Consider the following 13,043-nt stretch of genomic DNA (forward strand, 5'->3'; position numbering starts at 1 on the left):
AGTTGCATTGCTTGGAGAGGAACTGTTCTCAGGCCTTTGCACCTTCTGGCAGCTTGTCCAGGGAGGGCTGAGGAGGAAATTATCAATCCCTCCCACAGAAATGGCAGGGAGGGGAATGACTTGGGATGAGTGGTTTATGGTGAGTTTAAAAATGTGGTGGTGGGGATGTATTTGAAAGTGAGGTACCTTGGGACTCGTTTCTGATCCTAATATCTCATCCATGAGAATTTAAGTTCACTGTACTTCCAGTGCAAGGAAATTCACACGCTTCACCTAGCCAGAGTTTGGCAGACCATTTCTTTTGATGATTGAAATAGAGTTGTCTCTTGAAAACCAGTTCTGTAAAATGGTGCTGAGGTCCTGTTTCCCCGACAAGTTCAAATTTGCTCAGTTTCCGGTCAGTCCTGCAGACTCAAATGGGATCCGAGTCAAGCCAGATTCTTGCATTGCTCATGCATCAGAACCAATACAAGACTCTGGTAGCCAACTTCTGCTTTTGGTTACACGTACGAACTTCCACACAATCATTATTGAGGCTGGACAGGTGTAATGGGGAAGAGAAATCTGGCCTAGCAATCAGAACATAACAATTTGCTCTGAGCGGTGCTAACTGCTAGGCTAACATGAGTGAAAAGGAAAATACATACATCGCTCCTGTCACCAGATCTGACTGGGTACATGTGGGAGGCAGGAAATGTCATTTGTACACGCCTGCTTTTTTCTCAGGGTATGCATAGCAATATTATTCATCACGGATATCTGAGCAGCTGACAAAAAGATAAAGCCAGTGTCTTGAGTGGTTCTCTCCTTGCCTATCCCAGTACAGGAAGAAGTAGATTCAAAGAACCACAAGTTCAAACAAACATTGCTTGATCTCAGAGTATTAACATGCAACGATTTTCTGATCTGTTTTACTGTGCATAGCACTGTGACCCGAAACTCTTAATCCAGAGCTGAAGGAAAGACTGAAATATAAGTGTGAATGCACAGGACTTGTTCACTTTTCTTCCTAGGAGGCCTTGTCCCCTGCCTAGAAGACGATAAAGTTGGTGGGTGCAGGCCTAAATAATCTCTCTTCCCTTCAGACGCCAACATCCTGGCATGAAGTGGAAGTCGGGAAGGCTGGTGCCAGTACTCACAAGCGTTCTGCATCTTGGGGTAGCATGGATCACCGCAGAGAGGTAAACAGACCCCTTCTACAACTTAGCAATCCATACAAGTCTTACTCCTTATGGACCATACCTTGCCCATAAAGTGGGGAAAGAGTGTAACTGAAGCTGAGATATTAAACTCCCATGTGCACTCGTTAGCCCTTAGTTTGAGGGCTGCATGGCCTAAGTCAATATTCTAATTGTGTCCATAAATCTTACACGGCAGGTCAGCATGCTCTTCCCACCCCACCCACCCTCTATTTGATAAATGCAAGTCCCTCCTCTAGCCAGCTTCCCTTGTAAGGGGGTTGACTATAGCTTAGTGCATCACTTGCAGAGGGGCCATGCCCATAACACCAACCCTTGGGGTGAGCTCCATTGAGTCCTGGTTCAAAGCTGATGCTGTAAATGAAAGACTAATACTCCAGGACTTCTGGAAAGGGAAAGCTGTCTACACCTTTGTAAAATAGGGGAGTTCACTATTAAACCTTTGGAATAACTTCCTCCCCACCCTCTGAGAAATGTCCAAGGTTTGTTCTAGCTTGACTGAATGTGTCCTTCTGTCTTGTAACTGCCTGTGGGGGAAACAATGGGGAGGGGATGGTGAATTTTGGTTGTAAGCCCTGTTTCCTTGTCCAGTTCTATATACGCTGAATTTGTTTGCTAGATTGCTAAACTGAAGCAGCAGCTCCAGCGAACTAAGCTAAGTGGCAAGGAGAAGGACCGGAGCTCCCCACTCCAGGGGGACCATGCTGTCCTTGGATCAGTCAGGGTATGTTTCATGTTTCCTCTTCTTCCCCATCTGTTTTGCAGTGTACCCTAATGAGGCTGGGGAGCACAGTCCAGTTCTGCTGCCAGATTACAAATCCAGTTTCTAAGTGATTCTTAGTTTTGTTTAAATTCTAATATCCAGTGTGGTTTAAAAAACAAAACAAAACCTTCCCCATGTACCCCCAAAGGCTTTGGACTGCAGGCAATGGGTTTAATATACACACTTTCCTATCAAGGCTTTCCCCAATCAGCTGGCTTCCTAGAACATCTTGGCTGAAAATTCAGAGCTGTGGGAGATAGACACAGCTGTGCTGGGAGATCTGTATGAGTTTGTGTGGCTGCAGTGTACCCCTGCACCTCAGTCTGACTCTGTGTTGTCACAGGACTCCCCTCCTGGACTCCCTCCTGCATCTCCTGTTTTGAGGCTCAGCCCCTGCTTACATAGGAGCCTGGAAGGACTAAACCAGGAGCTGGAGGAGGTTTTTGTGAAGGAACAAGGAGATGAGGAGCTTCTCAGGGTGAGTTATGTCCCTTCGGGTAGAATCATAAGTATCAGGCTGGAAGGGACCTCAAAGTCATAAAGTGCAGTCCCCTGCACTAAGGCAGGACCAAGTAAACCTACACCATCCCTGACGGGTTTGTCCAAGCTGTTCCTCCAACAATGGAGATTCCACAGCCTCCTTGGAAGCCTATTCCAGAGTTTAACTACCCATATAGTTAGAACGTTTTTCCTAATATCTAACCTAAGTCTCCCTTGCTGGACATTAAGCCCATTTACTACTTGTTCTGTATTCAGTGGACATGGAGAACAATGGACCAGTCTTCTTTTCTCAATACTAAACAAGCCCAGGTTTTTAACTTTTCCTAATAGATCGGGTTTTCTAAACCTTGGATCATTTTTGTTGCTCTCCTCCGGACTTGCTCCAGTTTGTCCACATCTTTCCTAAAGTATGGTACCCGGAATTGGACACCGTACTGCAGCTGAGGCCTCACCAGTGCTGAGCAGAGCAGGACAATTACCTCTTATATATGACACTCCTGTTACTATACCCCAGAATATTATTAGCCTTTTTCACAACTGTCACATTGTTGACTTGTATTCAGTGTGATCCACTGTAGCACCCCCTCCCCTGCTGCCCCCCCAGTTTTTCAGCATTACTACCACCTAGCCCGTAAGTCCCTATTTTGTAATTGTGCATTGGACTTTTCCTTCCTAAGTGAGTTATTTTGCACTTATCTTTGTTGAATTTCATCTTGTTAAATTCAACTTGTTAAATTCTCCAATTTGTCAAGGTGATTTTAAATTCTAAGCCTGTCCTCCAAAGTGTTTGCAACTCTTCCAAGTTTGTCACCTGCAGATTTTATAAGCATACTCTCCACTTTATTATCGAAGTCATTAATGAAAATATTTAGTACCAGATGAAGGACTGACCCCTGTGAGACCTCACTAAATATACCCTTCCAGTTTGACAGCAAACCACTGATAACTACTCTTTGAGTTTGGTCTTTCAATCAGTTGTGCGCCCATCTTTTAGTAAGTTCATCTAGAGCACATTTCCCTAGTTCACTTATGAGAGAGTCATGTGGGACTATATCAACTAACATTAAGATATATCATGTCTACAGCTTCTCCCCCATCCACTGGGCCAGTAACCCTGTCAAAGAAGGAAATTAGGTTGGTTTGGCATGATTGATCTGTTGACCTGAATGCACCTAACTTACCTTAACATTCTTTAACATGTTCATTCTCTATCTTAACTTGTTCTTTCCCCCTTGTTGTTAATTGTGTTGAGTATCTGGCCACCTTTTTCGTGAAGACTGAAGGAAAACAGGCCTTAAATATCTCTGCCTTCTTGATGCCATCAGTTAATAGCTCTTTCCTGCTAAGTAGAGGATTTACACTTTCCTTCATCTTTCTCTTGCCCTTAATGTATTTAAAGAACCTCCTCTTGTTGCCTTTCATGTCCTTTGGTAGGTGTAACTCACTTTGTGCCTTAGTTTTTTCTGATTTTGCCCATACATGCTTGTGCTATTCTTTTGTACTCCTCAGTAATTTCTCCATGTTTCCACTTTATATAGGATTCCTGCTTGATTTTCAGAAAGAGCTCCTGATAGAGCCATATTGGCCACTTGCTATTCTCCCTGTCTTTCCTTTGCATCAGGGTAGTTTGCAGTTGTGCCTTTAATACTGTCTCCTTGGGAAACTGCTAACTCTACTGAACTCCTTTCTCCCTTCATTTTCTTCCCATGGGACTTTACCTACCAGTTTCCTCAGTTTGTCTGCTTTTGTGTGTGTGTAAGTCCATTGTCTTTATTCTGCTGCTCTCACTCCTGTCCTTTCCTGGGGATCATGAAATCTATCATTCTGCAATTATAGATTTGTAAAGATTTAGGCACCTAACTCCCATTTGGTTTCAGTAGGAGTCAGGTGCCTAAATACATTAAAATCCAACCCTAAGTGACTTTCACATGGTCACACACTCTGTGGCAGAGCAGAGAACTGAACCAAGGTCTGTTGAGTCCCAAACCAGTGCTCTAACCACTTGTTTGTGGGTTTGTGCTTGTCATTAAAACTAGAGGAAGCAACCGAGGAAGTTCTCTGAGACTCTTAACTGCTTTGATTAGCTGCTCATTTGTCAGCTCTCCACCTTGGGCCCTTTGGGTACGGAACTCCAACCCAAAGCTGAGCCTTAAGGCTGCCCCCTGCTCCACATTCCTCTTCAAACCCACTGCTGCTGTGATATTTAAGAAATCAGCCAGTTAACTACAGTGTTGAGAATATGCTGCATCATTTTAAAAAGCGTATTAAATTATGGTAGTGGCCAAAGGTCTCGGTCAGAATCAGGGCCTCCTTGTGCATATGCAGAAGAGTCCCTAGACAGAGCTTTTAATCTAAAGGATTTGTGCCTATACCAGTTCTGCATCGTTGCCTGTCCCTCCCCATTTGTATGTTGCTTGTCTCTTGTCTAAGATTACATAAACTCTTCAGCGCAAGGGTTGTGTCTTTGTATTGGGCCAGGCTGTCAGTGTCCAGCAAGGCCCCCAGCCTGCCTAAGTATCTTGACATTGCTGCAGCATAAATATTGAATTGTTGTCTAAGGTGCATGGCATTAAACTGGCAGGGAGAGGGAATTAGTCTGAAGGCTAGTAGAGAAATGGCTCTGTAATTCAGCACCTCTGTGTGTTCTGGATGGGTATATGATCTGTCCCTGCCTGTATAAATCCCAAAGCACGTGGTCTGGAGCAGTAGGATTGCTTCAGTCAGCGGAGATCTAAATGCCACTTGTAAGTTCTACCTGTCTGTGTGAAAGGGGGCTGAGGTTGGGGGTTGCTGTTCAATACGCTTTCCTCCCTCTAGATTCTGGATGTTCCAGATGGCCACAGGGCACCTGCCCCTCCCCAGAGAGGCTCTGAGGATCTTTCGCTGCTGACTCTGGAACCCAGCAGTAGCAGCTGCAGCAGCCTTTCTCTTTCCCCATCCCCTTCTGTGCCTCTCCGATCTTCTCCGCACACCCCTGCGAGAGCAGCTATGGAGGAGCTTTCTTCTACACTGGAAGAGCCACTGCGGGACCCCAAGGAGAAAGGTAAATGGCAATAGTTAGGCTCAGCAGTGGCCTTCTCCCAGCATAGAGAGATGTGAATGCAGTAACCCTTTCGGTGCAGCGACCCAGTTCTCTCCACCTCCAGTGTGTGTTGAATTGGGATTGTGGGAGCCCAGAAGTTAAGTAGGAGACGGGGAGTGTGGGGCGGGGTGTCATTGAGTAGGTGCTGGAACAAATTGGAGTTACAAGGACTCTTCTGTGCAGGGTTTTTTTCCTCAGGCACTTGAGAATTCTCAGCACCAGGCTGACTGAGGATACAAGTTAGTAACTGAATGCAGTTCTCATGCCAGGACTTTTGGACACTACTGTGATTTTGGGGAGCTTATCCTGTGTTGATTTAAAAGGGCTCTGTTGAATTCTTCTAGAGTCTTCTCAAAAAAGTCTTCCTTCCCTGCTAGAGGATGGTAGCCCCTCTCCAGTCCTGGCCTTTGCCTCGTCTCCGCGACCTAACCACAGCTACATGTTTAAACGGGAGCCTCCTGAGGGATGTGAAAAAGTCCGGGCCTTTGAAGAGGCGTCGTAAGTATCAGAAGGGATGATGTCTTGAGGGAGAGTTTAAATGAGATGGTGCCAATGCTTATGCGGTTTCTCTTGCCTACATTGTACTGCGTAACTGTCACTCCCCCCTCCTTGGCCTGACTCCAAGGAAATAAACCTCTAAAACAGATTGGAATTGGGGAGCAGCTTCTCTTGGGAAGTATGCAGACATTAGATGTGCTGCCTCTTTGTTGGGTGCAGAAGCAATGAACCAGAGGGCTTCTGACACACTGGAGGACTCTTCTGTGTAGATGACCAATGGCGCCTGCCTTCCCACCACACACACAAGCACTTTGCTTACCTAACCAACATGCCCACTTGGCCACAAGGGTTGGCCCTCAAATAAACCAGCTCTGCTTTCCCCAACCCTCAGCAGGATGGGGCTGTTGACCTTGCCTGTGCTACTGGCCACCCTTCCTGCTCAGCCTGCTTGTTGGCTCCCATAACCACCCACAGTTCCCTTTATGTTTGCTTCCAGTCAGCCTGTTTCCCTTCTACTGGTCTCCAGCCCAATGGTTGAGTTGAGAACTGTAGGGAGGGCAAGCAAGAAGAGGTCAATGAGGGATCCTACCATTATCAAGGGTGACTTGCGTCTCCTTCCATCTCCAGGCAGGTCTACACTTAAAACGGTGTACCACTGTAGCGCTTCAGTGAAGATGCTACTACACAGAGAGCTTCTCCTGTCGTCATAGCTACTGCCTCTTGTGGAGGTGGATTAACTATGTCAATGGGAGAGCCCTTTGAGGTAGCGCTGTCTACTCCAGGGGTTAGGTCAGTATAAGTGTGTTGGTCAGGAGTGTGGATTTCACACCCCTGAGCAGTATAGTTATACCAATGTACATTTATAGTGTAGACCTGTCCCTAGAGTCTTGGTCTGCCCAGCTGCTCAGAGCCCTCACTCGTTGCTGGCCAAGTGCTTCCTTTGTGTTTCTGAAAGAACTAACAGACTACTCCCTGCCTGGAAAATGGCCAGCTTGCAAAGGGTTAAGACAGTAGGCAGTCTATGCCCTCCACACAACAAGCGTATACTATCAAAGCTGCAATTGCTTGAACAGCTGTATGCTCTCTGAGGGCTCCATTCCTAACCCATTTCCTTTTGTTTCTCTCCCTCCTTCAGATCCCCCAGCCCTGATCAGAATTTTCTGCCCTCCTGTCCCGATAAGAACAAAGTCCACTTCAACCCAACTGGCTCTGCCTTTTGTCCGGTCAGTCTGGTAAAGCCTCTCTTTCCAAATATGGGTTTCCTGTTCAGAAGCTTCCCTACTACCCCCAGCCCCGTGCCATCAGGCACGTTCACCTCCTGCCAGTCCACTGCCCCAGGCCCATTCCTTGGGTCGCGGAAAGACTCCGCAGCAGATGGCTTTAGCGAGGTCTCTAAATCACCTCCACTGAACTTTGAACACTGGAAGCGCACCCAGACAGAAGAGAGTGTCCTCTTTCATAGCTCTCTTGTGGTCTGAGGCCTTTGGGAGACCTGGCACAGCAAAGCATCTGTGGTTCTTCGGTGCATCTTAAACAGCCTGTGGTGCCTTGAAGTTGGGACTTGAGGGTTAGATGGGCAGCCCTGGGACTGAAAACCACAGCAAGTTTCCTCCAGAGCGATGGTGAAAACTGTTAAGTACAATGTGCCACAGGACTCTTTGCTGCTGGAGTGGTTCCTTTCTTCGAGCCCCCCCAGTACTTAAAGCACTTTCTTCTCCTGTGTTGAAATGTCATTTTTTTTCCTGTATGATTGTTTTGCTGTCAAAGAGCAGCTGGGACTCTGCTGCTGGTGAGCAGCATGGAAATGCAAGCTACCTGGCTCTTTAAATGAAATTCCTTGCTGCAGGTATTCAGGGGACATGGGAGATTCCTAGCACTTCTCATCCCCACAGTTGTCATATGGACTTCCTGCACCCAGGGGGAGGGAGGCCAGTAGCTTGGCTGCCTCCTGGAGAAGCTGGTAGAACCTGGCTTAGCTGATTCCAGCTACCTGAATGTCTTGGGCAGAATTTGACAATGCATTTGCTCTCTATCAAAGGCAGCTTGAGCCACTTAAAGCACCCAAAATACAGAAGAGAAAGACGTGAGGGGCTTGGAAGTGAACTGTAGACAGCTCCACTACTGGATATCTGAACCCTTTGAAATAGCCACCTAGAGCTTTCAGGAGCCTCTTGGAATGCCTTGCTGTACAAAGATAGAGAATGCAGATCAGATACCTGCCAGTGCACCTTTGGGAACCTCTGTTTGCAGAGGACCTGTACTCTGGGAAGCATCTTACACGACAGAGGATGAATAAGTAGAGATGTGGAACTGTCTGCATGGCTTGGTAGGTAGTGGAGGGCCTCTCAGACCCCCACAGCCTTTTGTCAGGGGAAGAAGATGGAAATCTGAGTCCAAGCAGCATACAAAAGGTTTCCATGGACTTGTGGAAGGTTGCTGCTAGTAGAGATGTTACATGCTGCTTTCCAACCAAATGCCGTGGACATCCTGACTGGTTCTGGTATCGTTTGCGTGTGCAGAGGTGGAGTTGGGGATCAGAACCATTTTGTCTCACTGCAGAAAAACTTTATGCACAGACATAAGATCATCCTAACTGGGCTGGAGTCTGAGATCCTGCTAGACCCAGAGATGCTTATCCCAGCACAAAGCCTTATAAGGTGAAACTATAACATGAGGAATTCTGATTGTAATGCCTCTTGAAAATGAAAGTATTTGATTTGTGTTCTGTTGCTAAGGCTCTGGGCTGTACTGAACCCTATTTTCTTGTATCTGATGTAGAAACTCTATTTTCTTCCAAAGACACTATTTTTGCAGCTGTTTGAAGTTTGTATTTTATGTATGTATTGCAAAGCTTAAAGGAGGAATGTTAGCCTTGGAGTTTTTCTTGTCTTGTGTTCAGAGTTTTTTTGCAGATCTTGGTGTTGCCAGTAAAAAAAAAAAAAAAAAATTACAGGCATCCAAAGCTCCTTTTCTTTCTTTGGGGTTTGAGTGTATTTAGTCTAAACTGGAATCTTTGGGTAGTTCAATCGATGGCCGCTGAAACGACAAACAGGCTGGATAGACTGCATTTTCTGCTGCAATGGCCTCTAGCTGTTGACACGGTACCTTCAGCTTAGAATGTGTGCCTGCCAGCCCATTGCTGGTACACAGCAAAGGGAGGGGTTCAGTGCTATTTGCTACTATCTGCTAGACATGCAATAGCTCCAGAGCACATGCTGCACAAGAGACTGGCTAGTGTGCTATATGTCAGGTGGCCCTTGTCCTGTTTTTAGGCTTAGGAATAACTTTCTAAACTGTAGCCACATAAGTTCAGTAATGCTAAACAGCAGCTAGTGTTAAAATTGCTTCTCTGTAATGTATTAAAGATGTGCGCTCATCTTAGCAGTATGAATACAGCTTCTAAATTAGGCTGTGGAGAGGAAATGCAGCCGGCTTGGAGGAAAACGCCTACGTACATAAACTCTGCTTCATCCTACTGCATGAACTGCAAAACAATCTCCTTTGCTTTAACTCCCTGATGTTGGTCATAGCATTTTAGTGCTGCACTGGGGGAGCTCTGCAGCTGTTGGTAGCAAAGGCTTATTGAAAATGTGAGAGGAACCTCACTAGGCCAGGTAACCATTCACCCAGTGAGCTGGGTATGCAGAACTGGGGAAAGCTGCAGGCCTCAGCTCAGAACATGTCAGATTTATTAGGGGAAAGTGCAATGAACAAGGTTCCACCTTTTATTTTTATTTGGAAACCTTGAGTCCCTCTGTTCAGCTGTTCTTAAATCAGAATTTGATCTTGCAGTGGGGGAACGCTCTGCTACCAAGAGGAGTTCCAAACTGCTCCCAGCTTTCCAGCTGTTGCCACCTTCTGATGAAGCACCACTGTCATGAGTTTGTGTTTTTGGCAGGGAGAGAGATGGGAAGATTCTTTAAGTAACAAGCCAAGTAGCCTTAAAAACTTTTGATTGCTTATAAACGTGAATTCCAACAACCTCTTCCTGACACGGCAAGTCATTCTACCTGCAGTTCTGCCAGCACCAGAATCTCTGACCTACACCTGCCATACTGCAGACTCTGGGGGAAAGGTTGTCAACCAGGCTAAACTGTATGGAGAACAGAGATAGCAACTAGGCACCAGGAAACACAACTGTACATGTGCTGCCCCAGGAATAGCGTTCTTTGCTGTGTTAATCTGTAAATCCATCATTTAACTCCAAATGGAGTGGGTAATAGAGGTTGCCGTGCTCTGAACAAGCCCCACCATCACTCAGTGCTCTGGTTTGAGACATGTCATGGCTGCTGGTATGTGCTATGCACGGATTACAAGCTTCCTGTATGATTCAGGGAAGTAAGATGGAAAACTGGCCTTCTCATGGAACACTAAGCTTCTCATAAATGGCTAGGGCATTCATTTCTCTGCACCCCCTGCCTGCAGACTGAATGACATACTTCACCCCTCTCCTCCGGTGTGCAATTAAATCTTGATGCTAGTGCCCTGCTGGAGGACTCCTTTCACTGGTCTGCATTCCAGTCAAGTCTGGAATTATTTGAATAAAGAATTACTACTGAAAGGAGAGAGAAGCAGTGAGGGGAAAAAATGACTATAGAAAGGGGAAGCCAGCATTGAAAACCACGGGGCCTTGTGTTTAGTTCTAGCTAGAGCTGGCCTGGTTCATGCAATATGCTCCTCAGCCATAAACTCCACAGCCAGCTAGACTGATCATCCCTCCTCCTGTAGCCAGAGTTAGGACTGGATGCATGGTGTACTTGTTCTGTATACAAAAATGCCCAAAGCTTTCTGAGGGCTCTGGGCTATCTGGTTACTGTGTGGATGATGGTGAAATGTTTGGATTTGTGCACACAGAAAGCAGAAGATACCCAATTCAGTTAAGATTCTGAATGACAGGAAGCTGTATGTAGACCAGAGCTAGCAGGTTCTGCCTGGCTAAGTAATGCAAGTTTGGATAACCAGAGGAAAAATACAACCCCATGCTTCCATCAGCAATATTTCATTTCTTGTCTAACCTGTAGTTGTTCATATAGAACTTCTGTTTTTGTTGCCAGTCTATGGACAATGTGGAGACACTAAATTACATAAGAGCTCTTTATTCACAATCTAATTAGTCCCTGAACCTGGACTTCTGGAACTGAGTGGACAAAGATCATTTTTACAATTTGCAATATCACGTGGGTAAATTTAGCAGAGTTCATTGAGGGAGGGGCTTGGAGAGTGCAGGCCAGGTTGATCTTTCCAGTTGTAGGGAGGCATTATGACAACATAAAAAGCATTCACTGCCTCCATATATTTTTCTCCTCCAGAACCCCACTAGTATAGTTAATCCTCCATTGTGTTCTTTAATATTGGAGGGGTGGGTCTGGTAACTAAAAGCCCTGACTCAAATGTAAAGGATGTAATTGGGTTCTAAAATCACAAAGCAGTTTCTGTAGCACTGTTAACATTAAGTTGTAATAAATATACCTTCCCTATCATCTTAGAGTGTGCCCATACACAGTTCAGTTGGACTTGCTGGTTCTTGCATCGTAGCACAGTGCTGCACTCTTTAGGTTACAGACAAGCATGTTTAAATAGAAGCTTTTTATTGGGATTCAACTTCATGAAGCCACTTCTGACGCTTCTAAATTTGGGAAAATACTGTGCCTCTTTAAACAACATGACCATGCTGCCAATCAGTGTACAACCTCTTCCAAACCCTGTACGTGTCAGCTAGAGGCTGTGTCACTTCCACACTCCTGTGAAGGTGGTGGACCTAGTGGGGAAGTCAAACCTGTTCTCAGCTGCAGGCTGTGTGTTTAAAAATAAAGGGTTTTGCAGCTGTGGGGGGAGTCAGCCTAGCAGGAGGTAACCATTCTTGCTAGATGGTAAGAACAGCTTCAGATTAGGAGTTTCTAAAGGGTAATTACAGCAAATCAAGTAGTTTGAATGTGCAAGATGGCAAAATGCTAATCTCAACACTGATACGGTTTCTAAAAATCTATCTTCATGGTGAATCTCGGCAGAACAACCCCAACCCCATCCTGCTTTCTACAGGTGTACTAAGATTCTGCATTGGTATTTCCCAAACCTCTGGCTTTAGTCTGAAGAAAAGCAAATTGAACATCCCATGCTGCTAAATGCAGGATGTGGTCCCTACACAAATCCCCAAGCAGAAGGCAGAGCTATGGAAAAGGGCCTGTTGGAGTTAAGAGTTTCTTTTTAAAAGGGGGAGGGAAAAGAACATTCCTTGTGCTGGTGCATGTTAATGGAAACACAGCAGATGCTCCTTTTTAAAAACACAAGGAATGAGAACCTGCAATGCAGTGTAATTGTAGTATTTGTAGATTTGGGGGGCAGGGGGGGTGATTCATCAGTGGGCATGTGATAAGCCCTATGTGAGGGTGGGGAAGGTGGCTATGCTTCAGGGTAGGATGTACCCCTCGCTGAAGGTTAAGAGAACTGTCAGAACTGATCCCACTTGCACCCCACCTACAATAGCCCCTATGCACTGCTGGCGAACGGCTCTGTCATGAAAACCTCTCCTGTGAGGTGTCTCTTGCAGGGGGGGTAGAACAGGCCCTATGCCTCCCTTATGAGGGCAATGTCCTAGGGCTGTCTTATGCCTGTTCTGTGACCCCAAAATGAACATCATGTAAGCAGGAAATCCCTTCTGCTTCATACCTATTTTCAATTGTGTAGGGGTTTAAAGCCCAGAGTTAGGATTTGCCTCTGTTCATTTGCTTTCTGGACAAGACTTGATGCTATACCTGAATAGGGTAATATGTACCACTCCTAGATGTACTGGACTAGACTCCTTACACAGGTAATGATGCTTTGTCTTGAGTGCCAGTAGCCTCTGCTTTTGGAACAGGAGAAACTAGGTTCTGACCCCAGCAAGACAAGAAGTGAGTAGTGGACTGAACTTCAAGTGACCTAGGTTCAATTCCTATCTCCGCGAGACTTACTGTGTGAGGTAGACAGGTTACTTGATTCTGCACCGATTCTTATCGCCAGG

General features: G+C 45.8%; 1 protein-coding gene across 1 annotated transcript in view; it reads left to right on the plus strand.

The window, feature by feature from the left end:
* The window catches only part of FAM117A (family with sequence similarity 117 member A), a 29,733-nt gene extending 20,821 nt beyond the window's left edge, over nt 1-8,912 (plus strand). The window contains 6 exon segments of the mRNA XM_073325788.1: nt 1,086-1,181; nt 1,819-1,923; nt 2,306-2,440; nt 5,281-5,506; nt 5,923-6,043; nt 7,179-8,912. Coding sequence (XP_073181889.1) covers nt 1,086-1,181; nt 1,819-1,923; nt 2,306-2,440; nt 5,281-5,506; nt 5,923-6,043; nt 7,179-7,521 — 1,026 coding nt within the window. The 3' untranslated portion in view covers nt 7,522-8,912.
* Nucleotides 8,913-13,043: the final 4,131 nt, after the last annotated feature.

The sequence above is a fragment of the Lepidochelys kempii genome, chromosome 27 (assembly GCF_965140265.1).
Source record: "Lepidochelys kempii isolate rLepKem1 chromosome 27, rLepKem1.hap2, whole genome shotgun sequence".
NCBI lineage: Eukaryota > Metazoa > Chordata > Testudines > Cheloniidae > Lepidochelys > Lepidochelys kempii.